Source organism: Oncorhynchus clarkii, chromosome 5 (assembly GCF_045791955.1).
Source record: "Oncorhynchus clarkii lewisi isolate Uvic-CL-2024 chromosome 5, UVic_Ocla_1.0, whole genome shotgun sequence".
NCBI classification, from domain to species: Eukaryota; Metazoa; Chordata; class Actinopteri; order Salmoniformes; family Salmonidae; genus Oncorhynchus; species Oncorhynchus clarkii.
In genome coordinates this window covers 92,378,983-92,398,709 of record NC_092151.1, presented here as the reverse complement: position 1 = coordinate 92,398,709, position 19,727 = coordinate 92,378,983, and the positions used below count along the sequence as shown (strand labels likewise).

At 42.0% G+C, this 19,727-nt stretch overlaps 1 protein-coding gene across 1 annotated transcript; it reads left to right on the top strand.

The window, feature by feature from the left end:
* Nucleotides 1–18,120: 18,120 nt before the first annotated feature.
* On the top strand, nt 18,121–19,305 carry LOC139410285 (SRY-box transcription factor 14). Its single transcript, XM_071155772.1, has one exon. It carries the CDS (start codon nt 18,496–18,498, stop codon nt 19,201–19,203), a length of 708 nt encoding a protein of 235 aa, XP_071011873.1. The 5' UTR covers nt 18,121–18,495; the 3' UTR covers nt 19,204–19,305.
* Nucleotides 19,306–19,727: the final 422 nt, after the last annotated feature.

Genomic DNA, 19,727 nt, shown 5'->3' with positions numbered 1-19,727 from the left:
TATCTGACTGGGTAAATAACCCCTCTATATCTGACTGGGTAAATAACCTCTATATCTGACTGGGTTAATAACTACACTATATCTAACTGGGTAAATAACTTCTCTATATCTGACTGGGTTAATAACTCCTCTATATCTGACTGGGTTAATAACTCCTCTTGTCACTACACTATATTTGACTGGGTAAATTAGCCCTCTGGGGCGCAGGGTAGCCTAGTGGTTAGAGTGTTGGACTAGTAACCGGAAGGTTGCAAGTTCAAACCCCCAAGTTGCCAAAGTACAAATCTGTCGTTCTGCCCTTGAACAGGCAGTTAACCCACTGTTCCTAGGCCGTCATTGAAAATAAGAATTTGTTCTTAACTGACTTGCCTAGATAAAGGTAAAATATATATATATATATATATCTGACTGGGTAAATAACTCCTCTATAATAACTCCTCTATATCTGACTGGGTAAATAACCCCTCTATAACTCCTCTTGTCACTACACTATATCTGACTGGGTAAATAACTCCTCTATATCTGACTGGGTAAATCGAGCACGGGACTCGGACTTCAACCATCCCCAGGGGAGTCCCCTGTTCAAGTCTGAGTCACCAATGGTTGTAGTCCGAGTCCCGTGCTCGATTTACCCAGTCAGATATAGAGGAGTTATTTACCCAGTCAGATACAGTGTAGTGACAAGAGGGGTTATTTACCCAGGGGTTATTTACCCAGTTTAGTTTAGTGACTCGACTAGACTACATCACTGGGTGAAACATTTATTATTTCCTGTTCGGTCATTATCTCCTGTTCAGTCATTATCTCCTGTTCAGTCATTACCTCCTGTTCAGTCCTTACCTCCTGTTCAGTCATTACCTCCTATTCAGTCATTACCTCCCGCACTATTTCTGGACATCATGACGCGACCGAGTGATGGAGGTGCAACCCACACTACTTTACAAATACTTTGTGACATCATCTGGTGATTGTGCCTCTCTCTCTCTCTCTCTCTCTCTATCAACCTCTCTCTCTCTCTCTCTCTCTCTCTCTCTCTCTTTCTCTCTCTCTACCTCTCTGTCTCTCTTTCTCTCTCTTTCTCTCTCTCTCCCTCTCTCTACATCTCCCTCTCTCTGTCTCTCTCTTTCTCTCTCTCTCTCTCTCTTTGAATGTAGGCTGCTTGTAATGTTACCATTCGTAAAGTATAAGACCCCTACAATTTTTCCACATTTTGTTACGTTACAGCCTTATTCTAAAATGTATTAAATAAAACATATTCCTCATCAATCTACACACAATACCCCATAATGACAAAACAAAAACAGGTTTTTAGAATGTTTGCAAATTTATAAATAAAAAAAAAAACTTATTTACATAAGTATTCAAACTATTTGCTATGAGACTCCAAATTGAGCTCCCAGGTACATCCTGTTTCCATTGATCATCCTTCAGATGTTTATAAAACTTGATTGGTGTCCACCTTTGGTAAAACGTTAACAGTCATGTCAGAGCAAAAACCAAGCCTTGAGGTCAAAGGAATTGTCCATGGAGCTCCGAGACAGGATTGTGTCGAGACACAGATCTGGGGAAGGGTACCAAAAAATGTCTGCGGCTTTGAAGGTCCCCAAGAACACAGTCGCCTCCATCATTCATAATTGGAAGAAGTTTGGAACCACCAAGACTCTTCCTCGAGATGGCATCCTGGCCAAACTGAGCAAACAGGGGAGAAGGGCCTTGGTCAGGAAGGTGCCCAAGAACCCAATGGTCACTCTGACAGAAATCCAGAGTTCCTCTGTGGAGAAGGACAAATAATCTATTTAATCTATTTTAGAATAAGCCTGTAATGTAACAAAATGTGGAAAAGGTGAAGGGGTCTGAATACTTTCCGAATTAGGAATTTACATGGCCAGATAATGGTTATATATTCGTATATATATATGTTTGTCATATTTCTGCCGTTGGGAAGAGAATAGGATGTTAAGCAGAACAATATCTTGTTATTACAGGTTATGTATGTTTGTGCACATGGAAGTCAGTGATTAATAATGTTTACTGTAGGTGAACGAGGCAAAACAAATGTGATGTGACTAAAATGTGACTAAAATAAAAGGCCATTTATTTGACTAAAATGGCTCACTCTTTTCATCATTTTGACAATAACTACACTAATTCAAATGACAAAAAAATGTGACCAAGAAGACGATATTTTTTGTCAAAATGACTAAGACCAGACTAAATCTAAAAGAAAGTGTGAACAAATTTAAACTGGTACAGACAGTACATGGTACCGTAATAGAGAACAGAGAAGACCCGGTCCATTAGAATAGATTCACCAAATCCTTCAGCCGGCCCATTAGAATAGATTCACCAAAACCTTCAGCCGACCCATTAGAATAGATTCACCAAATCCTTCAGCCGACCCATTAGAATAGATTCACCAAAATCTTCAGCCGGCCCATTAGAATAGATTCACCAAAACCTTCAGCAGGCCCCATTAGAATAGATTCACCAAAATCTTCAGCCGACCCATTAGAATAGATTCACCAAAACCTTCAGCCGACCCATTAGAATAGATTCACCAAAATCTTCAGCCGACCCATTAGAATAGATTCACCAAAACCTTCAGCCGACCCATTAGAATAGATTCACCAAAACCTTCAGCCGGTCTATTAGAATAGATTCACCAAAACCTTCAGCCGGCCCATTAGAATAGATTCACCAAAACCAATTGTAGAATATTAGCTTGGAAGTGACACAGAGGAACTGACACAAGGCTTTCTGGAGGCGGGTGGAGTTCTCCCACACCGTGAAATGTGGATACTTGGCAACTAAGAAAACAATTCTTGCTGGTAGGTTGAGCACGCTCCCCGTTGGTGTATGGGTTGTGAGGGCGGCTGTCGGAGGGAGAGAGAGAGAGGGAGGGAGAGAGATGGAGAGAAAGAGAGGGAGACATGGAGGTAGACAGAGAAAGAAAGAGAGAGGCATAGAGAGAAAGAGAGTAGCGGGGTGTGTGTGTGGGGGGGGGGGGGGGGGGGGCTGACAGCGAAGCCTCGTTAATTGCCTTCGGTCACCCAGCACGGCGAAACGGGGTGCCAGCCACGCGGCTTAGAAAAGGAACCGGCCACAGAGGCTGATAGATATTTTATCGTCCGAGTTTTACGGTTAATGAATTCCCAAAGTGAAATCTGTCACTTCAAAAATAAAGAGGAAGGCAAATTAAAGGGAGATAGAGAGAGACCGGAGAAGAAAGGAAGTGAAGAGGGCGACACAGTTTTAAAATGCCCTATCTTTGGGCCATCCCCTGCTTTTTCAATGGAAGAAAAGAACAACTCTCCCCTCTTTCTTCTCCTTTTTTTCTTCCCCCACGTTCTTCTCTTCTCTCCCTCCCAATCCTCCTATCTCTCTTCTCTTCTCTCCCTCCCATCCTCCTATCTCCTTTCTTCCGAAAAAAGAAATTCTCATGAATGATTTATAGTGTCTTGTTATCAGCAGCGATTTCTATAGACCCCAACGCATTCACCAAGACATTTGTGGCATAATTGTTAATTTTAATGCCATAATGGCTTCAGATTGAAACCATGATTAGACATTTATTACACAATTAAATGAAACATACTCAAGAATCACAAAAGGCTTCCGTAATTATTTCAGGCCATTAATAAAAAAAAAATGGGCATTAAATTATATTGGACACAATGGAGAAGTGAAATAGATTTCCATTAGAGCACTATAAGGCAGAGAGGGTAATAGATCCGGACTGAATTCACTCTGAAATTAATTGTTGCTCGGCCTATTTCCACACACAGCGGAATAAATGAATGAGAAAAGAAAAGAGGAAGGAGTTGGTGGCCAAGAGGGGGAGGGAGGGAGGTAGTAGGGGTGTTACATTAGGAGCCTGTGATAATAATAAAAAAAAGCTTTTGTTTGACAGCCTACAATGGACCCTAGATTCAAGAGAGAGAGAGAGTAGAAAGACAGAGGCGGGAGGTGGGGGGGGGGGGGGGGGGGGTCAAGCGAAAGAGAGCGATATGGGTATTGATTTTGAATGATGGTCTTGGGTGTAGACCAGAGAGAGAGAGGCCTCAGCCCATCCTGAGTTCTGATAATTTGGTAATTTTTTCTTTCCCTGTCAATAAGACTGTTGAAACCATAGTAGCAGGAGACACCTACCAGGTGAAACATACTACCAGGAGACACCTACCAGGTGTAGCATAATACTAGGAGACACCTACCAGGTGTAACATACTACCAGGAGACACCTACCAGGTGTAACATACTACCCAGAGACACCTACCAGGTGTAGCATAATACTAGGAGACACCTACCAGATGTAACATAATACCAGGAGACACCTACCAGGTGAAACATACTACCAGGAGACACCTACCAGGTGAAACATACTACCAGGAGACACCTACCAGGTGTAGCATAATACTAGGAGGCACCTACCAGGTGAAACATACTACCAGGAGACACCTACCAGGTGTAGCATAATACTAGGAGACACCTACCAGGTGTAACATACTACCAGAAGACACCTACCAGGTGTAACATACTACCCAGAGACACCTACCAGGTGTAGCATAATAGTAGGAGACACCTACCAGGTGTAACATACTACCAGGAGACACCTACCAAGTGTAACATAATACTAGGAGATACCTACCAGGTGTGACATAACACCAGGATACACCTACCAGGTGTAACATAACACTAGGAGACACCTACCAGGGGCAACATAATACCAGGATACACCTAACAGGTGTAACATAATACTTGGAGACACCTACCAGGGGCAAAATAATACCAGGATACACCTACCAGGTGTAACATAACACCAGGTGTAACATACTACCAGGAGACACCTACCAGGTGTAGCATAATACCAGGAGACACCTACCAGGTGTAACATACTACCAGGAGACACCTACCAGGTGTAACATACTACCGGGAGACACCTACCAGGTGTAACATACTACCAGGAGACACCTACCAGGTGTAACATAATACTAGGAGACACCTACCACGTGTGACATAACACCAGGTGTAACATACTACCAGGAGACACCTACCAGGTGTAGCATAATACTAGGAGACACCTATCAGGTGTAACATAATACCAGGAGACACCTACCAGGGGCAACATAATACCAGGAGACACCTACCAGGTGTAACATAATACCAGGAGACACCTACCAGGGGCAACATAATACCAGGAGACACCTACCAGCTGAAACATACTACCAGGAGACACCTACCAGGTGTGACATAATACCAGGTGAAACATACTACCAGGAGACATTTACCAGGTGTAACATAATACCAGGAGACACCTACCATGGGCAACATAATACCAGGATACACCTACCAGGTGTAACATAACACCAGGTGTAACATAATACCAGGAGACACCTACCAGGTGTAGCATAATACTGGGAGACACCTACCAGGTGTAACATACTACCCAGAGACACCTACCAGGTGTAGCATAATACTAGGAGACACCTACCAGGTGTAACATACTACCAGGAGACACCTACCAGGTGTAGCATAATACCAGGAGACACCTACCAGGTGTAACATACTACCAGGAGACACCTACCAGGTGTAACATACTACCAGGAGACACCTACCACGTGTGACATAACACCAGGTGTAACATACTACCAGGAGACACCTACCAGGTGTAGCATAATACTAGGAGACACCTACCAGGTGTAACACACTCCCAGGTGACATCTAGCAAGTGAGACATGCTTCTGAGGGTATTAACAAGACAAGTAGGGTCCACGTAACACAGTAACACAGTAACACAGTAACTCAGTAACACAGTAACACAGTAACACAGTAACTCAGTAACACAGTAACACAGTAACACAGTAACTCAGTAACACAGTAACTCAGTAACACAGTATTCTCAGTAACACAGTAACACAGTAACACAGTAACTCAGTAACACAGTAACTCAGTAACACAGTAACACAGTAACACAGTAACTCAGTAACACAGTAACACAGTCTACTGATTTGATTTAGATTTGATTAGGATATCTTTTAGTCCCCATTCCATTTGGACTCTAATCTTCCAAGAGTCCTTAAACAATAAAATACCATTTATAATACGAACACGTTTTCAAATATACCACACTGTTACAAACAGACATAATACACTAATATATTGACCAGATAAATACTCTGTCTAACAAGATAGATTCTTCCTCTCTCATAGTCCAGCACAACTTTCATATGTATTATTTTTTAAATGGTTTTAAAGTATTGTTTGAATGTATATATTGAAAGGTTTCTGGTTTGCTCAGATACTTTAAATCGAAATGTTATTTTGCCTATTTCTCTTTTCTGTCTGGATAACACAGAGATGATGGTAGACAATCTATTCCTAGTATTTACTGAATGTCTGTCTCTTACCAACTGAATACTGTTGTGAACAGAGTTTGGCTGTTTTAAATGGTGTATATTATGAAATTAAATAAACATGTTTTATTTGTATGTTTTTATTATCTTGTTGATTGGTGACCAACCAAGAGCATTGAGCATGACTGCAACAGAAGAACCATATCTCCAACCTTAAAACAATCCTTGCAGAAATGCTGAAAGCAGTGGTCGTCATTGACTGTCCAGTCAACGGCATGAATAATGTCCACAGTATGTACAACGAGAACACGGGAAACACTACTATGGTTTAAGAATAACAAATCCATACATGTATTTTTTTTTTAAAGACCATGTAAAATAAAGAAAGGTTTAAGAAATGAAAAGCGCCCGTTTTTTTTTTTTTTTTTTTTTCATCTCCCGACAAAAACAGACCTCAAAACATTTCAAAAGCAGAATGTTTAGAAAAAGCGTCTCTGAACGCAGCTCCAACAGGAAATGGAGCTGTCTTTTGAACTGCTGGGTCCTATTGAGAGACAATATAAAAGTGGTAAAGGGAAAAGGAAAACTGATATCTCACAATATTATAACAGAATCTCTCGGGAGAAAAAAATTAATTCAACTCCTGATACCCGGAAAGTGTTTATTTATTTGAGTTTCACATCTAAATCAATTTATCTGCCTTCAAAAGCTTTCAGATCTTTTAATTGCCTCACTTTCATCGTTGCCCTTTATGTTGGTGCATACTGTACCTATGATCCAGCCTCAGCCAGCACGACAGAGAGAACAGGCCAGCCAGCCAAACAGGCATGCAGCAGCTCCACCAGTCCACTAAGGGTCTCTCTACTCTCCTACATCGACCACCGTCTGAAAGGTTGCTACAGACAGAGAAGAAGCTGAATGTCATCATATCGTAGCTATATTGCTATACACTGTATATATGTATTTTTATGTTTATGTTTATATGTATATATATATATATATACAGTGGGGCAAAAAAGTATTTAGTCAGCCACCAATTGTGCAAGTTCTCCCACTTAAAAAGATGAGAGAGGCCTGTAATTTTCATCATAGGTACACTTCAACTAATGACAGACAAAATTAGAAAAAAAATCCAGAAAATCACATAGTAGGATTTTTTATGATTTTTTTTGCAATTTATGGTGGAAAATAAGTATTTGGTCAATAACAAAAGTTTATCTCAATACTTTGTTATCCACCCTTTGTTGGCAATGACAGAGGTCAAACGTTTTCTGTAAGTCTTCACAAGGTTTTCACACACTGTTGCTGGTATTTTGGCCCATTCCTCCATGCAGATCTCCTCTAGAGCAGTGATGTTTTGGGGCTGTTGCTTGGTAACACGGACTTTCAACTCCCTCCAAAGATTTTATATGGGGTTGAGATTTGGAGACTGGCTAGGCCATTCCAGGACCTTGAAATGCTTCTTACGAAGTCACTCCCTCGTTGTGTGTTTGGGATCATTGTCATGCTGAAAGTCCCAGCCACGTTTCATCTTCAATGCCCTTGCTGATGGAAGGAGGTTTTCACTAAAAATCTCATGATTCATGGCCCCATTCATTCTTTCCTTTACACGGATCAGTCGTCCTGGTCCCTTTGCAGAAAAACAGCCCCAAAGCATGATGTTTCCACCCCCATGCTTCACAGTAGGTATGGTGTTCTTTGGATTGGATTTTTTTTTCTCATTTTGTCTGTCATAGTTGAAGTGTACCTATGATGAAAATTACAGGCCTCTCTCATCTCTATAAGTAGGAGAACTTGCACAATTGGTGGCTGACTAAATACTTTTTTTGCCCCACTGTATATATATATATATATATATATATATATATATATATATATATATATATAATCATATTGTGGTGTAAAACAAGTTGGTGTTAATGGACAAGACCTTAGGTTAGACGGCAACAGGAACGTTGGCGGTCTTCCTGATCAGTCACACAGCTGTGATGTGTTTAAATAGAGTACGGCACTAGGCTTCTAACGGTTCACCACCGTATTCCACTGTTTCCTTGTGGCCCAGCACCACTAAAGAACAAACAGACCTGTAGGAAGTGAGTAAGGAAACGGTTGAGAGGACTGTTTAGACACGATGCCATGTACTCTACAGACTTTTTAATCACTATCATTATGAATCATTACAATTTGGACCTCATGGCATTTTTTATTGGTTTCTTCAACAAAATGTGTCATATTTCCTCTCTACATTATATCATTCTAGTATAATATAAGAATAAAAAAATATATATGTATATATATATTACTGTATATTTGTCAAAAGCATAAAAAAAAGAGCTCTTGTTACACTTCAGCAAATCAAATCTGGTAGTCCTAGTGTACCGCGAGGAGCTGAAATTCTTCTGTTACATTGGTCAGCCTCGACTCTATCTATAGGTACCCCTCTTAGGTAGTCCAGCCTTGACTCTGTCTATAGGTACCCCTGTTAGGTAGGCCAGCCCTGACTCTGTCTATAGGTACCCCTGTTAAGTAGGCCAGCCCTGACTCTGTCTATAGGTAGCCCTGTTAGGTAGACCAGCCCTGACTCTGTCTATAGGTACCCCTGTTAGGTAGTCCAGCCCTGAATCTGTCTATAGGTACCCCTGTTAGGTAGGCCAGCTCTGACTCTGTCTATAGGTACCCCTGTTGGGTAGACCAGCATTGACTCTGCCTATAGGTACCCGTGTTAGGTAGGCCAGCCCTGACTCTGTCTATAGGTACCCATGTTAGGTAGGCCAGCCCTGACTCTGTCTATAGGTACCCCTGTTAGGTAGGCCAGCCCTGACTCTGTCTATAGGTACCCCTGTTGGGTAGTCCAGCATTGACTCTGTCTATAGGTACCCCTGTTAGGTAGGCCAGCCCTGACTCTGTCTATAGGTACCCCTGTTAGTTAGTCCAGCCCTGACTCTGTCTATAGGTACCCCTGTTAGGTAGTCCAGCCTTGACTCTGTCTTAGGTACCCTTGTTAGGTAGGCCAGCCCTGACTCTGTCTATAGGTACCCCTGTTAGGTAGTCCAGCCTTGACTCTGTTTATAGTTACCCCTGTTAGGTAGGCCAGCCCTGACTCTGTCTATAGGTACCCCTGTTAGGTAGGCCAGCCCTGACTCTGTCTATAGGTACCCCTGTTAGGTAGGCCAGCCCTGACTCTGTCTATAGGTACCCCTGTTAGGTAGTCCAGCCTTGACTCTGTCTATAGGTACCCCTGTTAGGTAGGCCAGCCCTGACTCTGTCTATAGGTACCCCTGTTAGGCAGGCCAGCCCTGACTCTGTCTATAGGTACCCCTGTTAGGTAGGCCAGCCCTGACTCTGTCTATAGGTACCCCTGTTAGGTAGGCCAGCCCTGACTCTGTCTATAGGTACCCCTGTTAGTTAGGCCAGCCCTGACTCTGTCTATAGGTACCCCTGTTAGGTAGGCCAGCCCTGACTCTGTCTATAGGTACCCCTGTTAGGTAGTCCAGCCCTGACTCTGTCTATAGGTACCCCTGTTGGGTAGCCCAGCATTGACTCTGTCTATAGGTACCCCTGTTAGGTAGGCCAGCCCTGAATCTGTCTATAGGTACCCCTGTTAGGTAGGCCAGCTCTGACTCTGTCTATAGGTACCCCTGTTGGGTAGACCAGCATTGACTCTGCCTATAGGTACCCCTGTTAGGTAGGCCAGCCCTGACTCTGTCTATAGGTACACATGTTAGGTAGGCCAGCCCTGACTCTGTCTATAGGTACCCCTGTTAGGTAGGCCAGCCCTGACTCTGTCTATAGGTACCCCTGTTGGGTAGTCCAGCATTGACTCTGTCTATAGGTACCCCTGTTAGGTAGGCCAGCCCTGACTCTGTCTATAGGTACCCCTGTTAGTTAGTCCAGCCCTGACTCTGTCTATAGGTACCCCTGTTAGGTAGTCCAGCCTTGACTCTGTTTATAGTTACCCCTGGTAGGTAGGCCAGCCCTGACTCTGTCTATAGGTACCCCTGTTGGGTAGTCCAGCATTGACTCTGCCTATAGGTACCCCTGTTAGGTAGGCTAGCCCTTACTCTGTCTATAGGTACCCCTGTTAGGTAGGCCAGCCCTGACTCTGTCTATAGGTACCCCTGTTAGGCAGTTCAGCCCTGAATCTGAGCCTTCGATTCCCACATTAGTGACTCTGTCTATAGATTGCCCTGTAAGGTAGGCTAGCCCTGAGACTTAGATTACCCCATTAGGTAGGCCAGCCCTGACTGTGAGACTTAGATTCCCCTGTTAGGTAGGTCAGCCCTAACTCTGAGACTTAGATTCCCCTGTTAGGTAAGCCAGTAGTGACTCTGTCTATAGATTCCCCTGTAAGGTAGGCTAGCCTTGAGACTTAGATTACCCCATTAGGTAGGCCAGCCCTGACTGTGAGACTTAGATTCCCCTGTTAGGTAGGTCAGCCCTAACTCTGAGACTTAGATTCCCCTGTTAGGTAGGTCAGCCCTGACTCTGAGACTTAGATTCCCCTGTTGGGAGGTCAGCCCTAACTCTGAGTCTTAGGTTCCCCTGTTAGGGAGGTCAGCCCTGACTCTGAGACTTAGATTCCCCTGTTAGGTAGGTCAGCCCTGACTCTGAGACTTAGATTCCCCTGTTAGGGAGGTCAGCCCTAACTCTGAGTCTTAGATTCCCCTGTTAGGGGGGCCAGCTCTGAGTGAGGCTGTCTTTCTCTTAATGAAGGTCAGAGTCAGAGTCACATCTTTCTCTTTGGTGATAATTTATCCCTATCTCCTGTTATCTGCGCCTGGACCCTCTAATCCTAATTGTATTGTATAATTGTGTGATGTGGGCCTCCCGGTCTCTGAAGTATTACCCCCATCCTTTTCATTATCATCCCAATGAAAGGCTTGAACCTCTTTTAATTTCATCTCTGTTTTATTTCATTCAATCGTTCTTCACCGTGTGAGTCTAGTGTCTACCCTTTCAGCCCATCTACAGTCTTCACACAAGATAGAATTTGAAGCTTTTAGTCTAAAGCTTTGAAAGATGTTTTGTATTCCACTCCTCAATGAAATATCATGTTGTAAAATAATATTTGACCGTGAGGATTGTGGGTTTTATTTTACCTGTCTCTGGTTGGCGATATATCTGGCCACACCACTCATTGCTCTTTTGATGATTACTCCTCCTTTTATTGATTATCGTTGATTGATACTCAGAAATGAGCTAGCGTGAGTTGATCTCACAAGTGGCAATACATAAGGACTGAGGTGCCATGTCTGGAACCCTTTCCTAGATTGGTGATGGGGACCTAGGATGCGTCCCAAGTGGTAACCTATTCCCTATACAGTCCCTATGGGCCCTGGTCAAAAGTAGTGCACTAGATTGGGAATAGGGTGTCATTTGGGACAGAAGTCTTCGGTGGGGGAGGGGGGGGGGTATCATTCTCATCACCTCATCTGTTCTAAAAGACTCATATGGTACGGTAGAGGCCAATGACATTTCCAAAAACATAATTTTGGTTAATATATAGTATTTTGGTAGGAGTTCCAGAATTGTGGATGCTGTGACAGCTGACAGAAAATCAATTTTCCTCAGTAGAGAATGATGGAACCAACAGCCCTGGACAGAACAGACACAGACTGATGGAACCAACAGCCCTGGACAGAACAAACACAGACTGATGGAACCAACAGCCCTGGACAGAACAAACACAGAATGATGGAAACAACAGCCCTGGACAGAACAAACACAGAATGATGGAACCAACAGCCCTGGACAGAACAAACACAGAATGATGGAACCAACAGCCCTGGACAGAACAAACACAGAATGATGGAACCAACAGCTCTGGACAGAACAAACACAGAATGATGGAACCAACAGCCCTGGACAGAACAAACACAGAATGATGGAACCAACAGCCCTGGACAGAACAAACACAGAATGATGGAACCAACAGCTCTGGACAGAACAAACACAGAATGATGGAACCAACAGCTCTGGACAGAACAAACACAGAATGATGGAACCAACAGCTCTGGACAGAACAAACACAGAATGATGGAACCAACAGCTCTGGACAGAACAAACACAGAATGATGGAACCAACAGCTCTGGACAGAACAAACACAGAATGATGGAACCAACAGCTCTGGACAGAACAAACACAGAATGATGGAACCAACAGCTCTGGACAGAACAAACACAGAGCATTTAAATACAGGAAATACAGAAAGTGTGTATCGAAAGGGTGGAGGGTGTACATACATACAGTATGTACTATAGACTCTGTGCATTCCAAATGCCACCCTATATTCCCTTTATAGTGCACTACTTTTGACCAGGGCCCATAGGGAATAAGGTGTAATTTGGGATGAATAAATCATGTACTGTAGACAGTGTGAATGGGAGGCTGGGGGTCTGATCATCTCCTCAACCGTGTGCTTGTGGGACATCAGAAAGTTTACTGAAATTTTCCAGACTGTTGTTGGCTTTCACAGTCTGCAAGCTCTACAGAAATACACTAATTGTAAATGTCTCTCAGACTGCCCAGCAAGCATATAACGTTCTGAGAACCATGGTTATTTTGCATATAACCTTCCCACAACTTCCCACAATATGGTGCAGGACAGTTGTTTGGCTTTTGAACATTCTCAGAAAATTTAAGGAACTTGGCCAAAAAAACTATATTTTCTTGGTATTTTATTACTTCAACAAAACCTTTTCTAAAAGATTAAATATGGTTACGGTTCATTTAGAATTGGGTAATGTTCTAGGAACGTTCTCCCACTGGTTTAACATTGGGAATGTTCTCAAATAGTTCAGAGAACCTTAAGAAACAACGTTCTTCTGTGGGAATTTCAGTACTTCAGCATAACATTTCCTACAGGTTTCCTCATGGTTATTTTTAAAGTCATGTTCTCAAATGTATTTATTTATTTTATTTTACCTTTATTTAACTAGGCAAGTCAGTTAAGAACACATTCTTATTTTCAATGACGGCCTAGGAACAGTGGGTTAACTGCCTTGTTCAGGGGCAGAGCGACAGATTTGTACCTTGTCAGCTCGGGGATTTGAACTTGCAACCTTCCGGTTACTAGTCCAACGCTCTAACAACAAATTGTTCCCAGAACGTTAAGAAAACTTTTCATAAAAACCACAAGAAAACGTAAGTAACATTTAGAGAATGTTCTAAGAATGTTTTTTTTATTTTTTTTAAACACCCTCTGTGCTCAGCCTTAACAAAACTCTTTCTATCCTCTATATTGTTAAGTGTGTTCAGGTGTGTTGGCTGCACCCACTAATTGGCCACACCTGATCTTAATGATCCTTAATGAGCCTTTCCTTTGAAATCGGGGACATTTGAATATACAGAGAAGTTAACCCAAAATAAGCTAGCAGTGTTATTAAAAGTCTTGTTGATACATTCAGTAAAAGCTTTAAGGAAGTTGTTCAAAAAACCTCCAAACAACGTGTCATTTCCATTCTCCAAGCATTCATTAAACCTCCCAGGAAAACTTTCAAAGAACAAGAGTAAAACATTTTCAGAACCTCCTCTGTAACCTATAAATAAATGTTCCCGGAACAGGTGAAAATGTCACTTTTGTTCTCAGAAGGTTTAAAAAAACGTTCAGTTTTACAGGTCAGGGAATACATGGCTTCGTTCCCACAACCAATATGAAACCAAAAACATACCTTCCCACAACTTCCAAGGAACCAAATGTGCTAACTGGGTGAGGACCAATCACATTTGTAATGTGTGTTGTGTGCTTTCATGTGCTTTCCTTTTGGCCAAAATATATACTTTCATTATTAGCCTATGACTACTAGCTAACTGCTATAGCTCAGCTTTAAGATGGACACTATGTGGTAGTAAATCTCACGACAAAGAAGTTACTAGGCAATACACAGTGACACTTTTGCAAAATGGACTTACAATGTTCTTCCACCATCCTTGATATTTTTTTTTTTTTGTATAAAGTATTTGGGCTAAAATTTGTGCAGGGTTTTTTTTGTACAGTAGCTTCTGTCATTTCTTCTAAAAAAAATCTTACTATCACAAGACTTCCTGTGGGTACTCTTTAAGGGTGATTTTTGGATTAAGAAAACATTCTACATATTATAAAGTTATATGGAGTTGGATACTTTATCCACAATTTATGGGCTCTTGTGGTTCCCACCAGTCTGTCATCCAAGAACCAGCACTAAATAGGATGTAAATAAAATAAAAGGCATTGAAATGTCAACCCGGGTTTTTAGGAGTTTTGAGGGGGGCCGCAAGTTTCCACAGCAAAGAAAGCCACTTAACGCTTCAGAACCATGGACAGTTACGGTGGGGGAGCTTACCTCAATGCACTCCGCTGGATCCCTCGGTAACAGCGCCTCGGTATGTCTGTTAGCTTCCCATTCACATTATGATGGAAGGTGGATGGACATATTTTTCTTAGACTAACTTAGGTTCTATAGTTCAGTATGTTTGTGTGTGTGTGTGTGTGTGTGTGTGTGTGTGTGTGTGTGTGTGTGTGCGTGTGCGTGTGCGTGTGCGTGCGCGTGCGTGTGCGTGTGCGTGTGCGTGTGCGTGTGTGTGTGTGTGTGTGTGTGTGTGTGTGTGTGTGTGTGTGTGTGTGTGTGTGTGTGTGTGTGTGTGTGTTGCCTAGGCTGGGGGTTGGACTTGACAGCAACACCCCACGGAAAGGAAGGAGGAAGCTCCTCAATGCCAGCACACAAAAACTTCTAGTAATAGTTCTTTATAAAGTAAAGTCATGTATTTTATTTTATTTTTTAAACTAGATGTATAAATAATGTTAGATATTTTTACAACATTTGTATTTTATTTTTGTTAAGCTTATGGAATGAACGTCCTGTCCAATATTTTTTTTTTTTGCATGCACTCATCATCTTTGTTTTATCTGTACATTTAGCAGTGCTTCTGAAGCCCCAAGCTTCACAGAAATAAGGTTAAACAGATGAATACGACAGCATTTAAACAGTCTTAACACACTGAAGTAGGCCTTGCATATCATATAGGTGAATGAGATCTCATGCAGTCTTTAAGATTATCTTGTTTGGAACCAACTCAGTACGGAGTCTGAAAGCGACGTCACACAGCTGTTAGATACATTTGAGCAGGGAAATGTGAGACATATCACATAGATTTTAACCCAAAGATGTATTTTTCCCAACGATTCATTAATCGTTCCTTTACTATGGGGTTAGAAATTGTGAAATGTAATAAAGAAATATCTTACAGTAGCCCAAGAACAACGCGTGCGTGAACGCGCCTTAGTAGCCAGTGAGTTTTCAAGCATGCAGTTCAGGAGAGGAATATTTTACCTTAGGGGAGCTTACCTTTATCACACACAAGGAAAACCTCATATGGTATATTCCCATGCTTTAGGCTATTGTAGGCTTGCCCCTCTCGCTTGACACTTCTGTGGTGACTGATTTCAGTCATTTCACATATCTTACTCAATATAAGACTACATTACATTGTCTCCACTTTTAAATTGGACGTTATATATGCCCGAATAATGTCTGTTAATTCCCGGTGTAATTGATGTTCACAGCGCTTTGATGTGCTCCCGGATTTCAAGCTTCATGCACTGCTCTCCTCTCAGAGCGCCGGGGAGAAAAGTAGATGGAAATGGAGTGGAGGGTGCAGATAGGCAATGGGACGTGAACACTAAATGGATACCGCACCAGTCTGCCATCATTATCAAGTACACAATACTTTACATTCATTTCACAATTTGGCCTACCAGTATTTTGTAGGGTGCGTTTGTAGGTGTTTTTTTATATTCTTTGTGCGTCACCTATAGGTATTGACACTGGTCTGGCGAGAGAGACAACACAGAATAGCAGCATGTGTCAAGCTGAGATGGCCGAGAAAGAGAGAGCAGAGCGAGAGATCAATCGATCTTCCCCGGACGGACGGACACCACTGATGTGACGGGTAGCGTCACTGCCGAGGATGACAGTAGAGGAGAAAAAGAAAGTGTGACCGTTGAGAAAAACGGAAGTATTCTGGTGCGTTTTGGAGAAATTACCTGCCTACGTCTTTATGTACCGACTTATTTCAGCTCCGCTCAATAAACTTTCTGAAACGGCTTCATTTCAAACGATTATGCTGATGGAACTGAACATTTTGACATAGATTAGCAAAACATACATTTATTAAAATCATATTTCCAATCATATTTTACGTTTAAATATAAGATTTTTATAAGTATTTAGTTATAGGTTACAAAAAAAACCCACCATGTAATATTTAACATAAATTCAAAGAAATCTGTTGTTTGATAGCCTATCTTCATACTAATATTGTCGTGGCGCTGTGCGAGAGCCACTCTGGCTGGTAATGCCACAAACATTTCATTTAATAATCACCAGTGAAGAAGTCATATATCAGACTCGTTTAGCCTGGGGGATATTTTAAAGCAGCGATCCTTATAAACAGACTGAATCATTTGCATGTTAAAAAATCACTCTGCATGTCACTACACTAACCAAGTCATAATTTAACAGTGAACATTTTAAATGTGTTAGCTTGGTGGATAAATACAAAAAAATAATAATATATAGCTTTGAGTGTTATGAATTGTATTCTAGCCCATGCAGGGAAAATATGTCAAGCCATGTTTGAAGTCTATTTCCCTGGAATCAAATAAAGCATAATTATTACCAAGTAATGTTTTACATTGTGTGTATACTAAGATGTTAAATGTTTTCTAAAATGACTATGTCATTTCTTTAATTTATTAAAATCACATTCAGACATTTTAGGGTATGTATGCAGTATGTGTTATTGGTGCATCAGCTGCAGTGGGCTAGCTTGAATAATTTCTAACTATAAATAAATGGTACATGTAGACGTTATTGTGTGGCCGCTTTGCTATGATATTATACAGCGACTAAACAGCTCCAATCAGGCTCCCATGGGATCGTTGGACAATCGTTCCGTTTAATAAATATTGGCCTGAGGATATTGTACGTCTGTCTACTAACACGGAACAGGAACACATCTACAGGGGAGTACTTGTGTACTCTATGTTGTTTTTTTTTGAAAATGATTAGTTTGTGTTTGTTTAAATTTGTAGAATACTGTTTCAGATAAATGTATTGATTTAATAAATAATAATCCAACTCTATCCACCCCCCCCCCCCCCCCACACACACACACACACGCACACGCACACGCACACACTCAATCATACAAAACCTAACCTCGTATTGATAAAAGTGATAAAAATGATATTGGGCCACATGAAATTATATTCACCTTTGTACATGATTTTCATAGTATGGACAATATTTAAAATCAACACACTTAAACTGAATAAAGACACCACTGTGTTTTACCAGTGATATGAAATCTATTGAATAAAATGCCTACATCCATATTACTCCTTTCAAGGTTTTAGCTGTAAAAAAAATAAAATAATAACCTACTTAATTTGCAAGCCATCCTGCTGTAGCATAACATGCTCCCTTACTTCATTCGTTCGGATTAACGGGAGTCAGGTTTTATTGCGAAAAGGTTGAAGGTGTATGTTTGTAACGTTTCAACTAAATGGATTCTGGGAGGGAAAGAGTATCCCCCTTTTCCCTCCCCAATCTTTGTTTATGTAGCAATATACATATTTTCGTAAAGGTATTATGCCGGTGTCTGTGTGCTGATTGGGTGCTCAGGTTGGCGAGTGAACGCCCTGTGATTATGTCAGCTGCGTGCAGACCAAACCAGCCCAGCCTTTGAACTTCACCGCTTTTGGCTCTCATTCACGCGCTTCCCCTCATTTCCAAACCAGGTGCTTTGCAGGGCGGGAAATCTCTAAGAAAAAACACAACACTTTATGACTCTTCGACCGCGGAACTTTGCTTTCACCTCGGTGGATTTTCATGCGTGTTGCTGTTTTCCACCTTATAGCCTAGCACGGTTTTTTGAAAAAGAAAGTATACATAGCTGGACTTAGCGAACGATTTCTTAACTCCGGAGAAATTGGACAGTGTGGATTTTTATTGATGCTGTTTTCCGACTTCGTCTCAAGCATTCGAGAACTGGCATGATCTGTGTCTGCCAGCAAGACAGGTGAATATTTTTTTCCCCTCGTTTGGTTTTTAGAACTTTTTCCACTTTACTTTTAATTGGGGATAAAAGGCACACTCTTTAAAAATGTCAAAGCCTGTAGATCATATCAAGAGGCCAATGAATGCGTTCATGGTCTGGTCCCGCGGCCAGAGGAGGAAAATGGCACAAGAGAATCCCAAAATGCATAACTCAGAAATCAGCAAAAGACTTGGCGCGGAGTGGAAGCTGCTCTCTGAATCCGAAAAGCGTCCTTACATCGACGAAGCGAAGAGGCTACGAGCACAGCACATGAAAGAACACCCAGACTATAAATACAGACCCAGGCGCAAACCCAAGAATCTACTGAAGAAGGACAGGTATGTGTTCCCTTTGCCTTACCTTGGGGACACGGATCACTTGAAAGGACTCTCAGCCTCGGACTCTCTGTTGAGCGCATCAGAGAAAGTCAGGGCATTCATGCCCCCGACCTCGGTACCTTACTCGTTCCTCGACCCGAGCCAGTTCACCTCCAGTGCTATCCAGAAAATGACAGAGATGCCCCACACCATGACCACCAGCAGTTTGGGTTACGGCTCGTTGGGATACCAGAACGGCGCGTTCGGCAGTTTGGGTTGCCCCAGCCAGCACACCCACACCCACCCGTCGCCCACAAACCCGGGGTACGTGGTTCCCTGTAACTGTACCGCCTGGTCGGCGTCGAGTTTACAGCCCCCGGTTGCCTACATACTTTTTCCAGGTATGACCAAGAGTGGGATAGACCCATATTCATCAACACATGCCACTGCTATGTAACGCGCCAGACAGACTGACTGACTTTCTGTTTAAACAAGTAATTTGAGAACAGCAATGCATGTATAGGTTATATGGACAGAACAGTTCGCCCCCCCCCCCCCAAAAAAAGAGAAATGACAAGTATAAAGGCCCGTGGACTTAAGAGCAAAACGGGCGAAAACTTTTCACGAGATCTGAACAAGACGTTGGTTCCTGACCTCATGGAACTGGGACGGAACTATGTACGGCAGGTGCCCTGTGAACTGTAAGAATTATTGTAAATGTTATAACGTTTATTAATGGCTACCGGAAAAGGAGGCCTTTAACTTTATTTATTATGTACATCTTGATGCTATGATAATTTTGTTTTAATTATTATTGATATTATTATGATAACCTTATTTTCCAAATTTGGCTTGCACAAATTTACGATAGCCTTCTTGTTTCCTGTATAATGTGTTGCATTTTGGCACTCTGAATTTCAGCTGGTATGATAGGGTCAAAATTAAAGACCTCTGAGTTAATAAATATACGGGTTATATTGT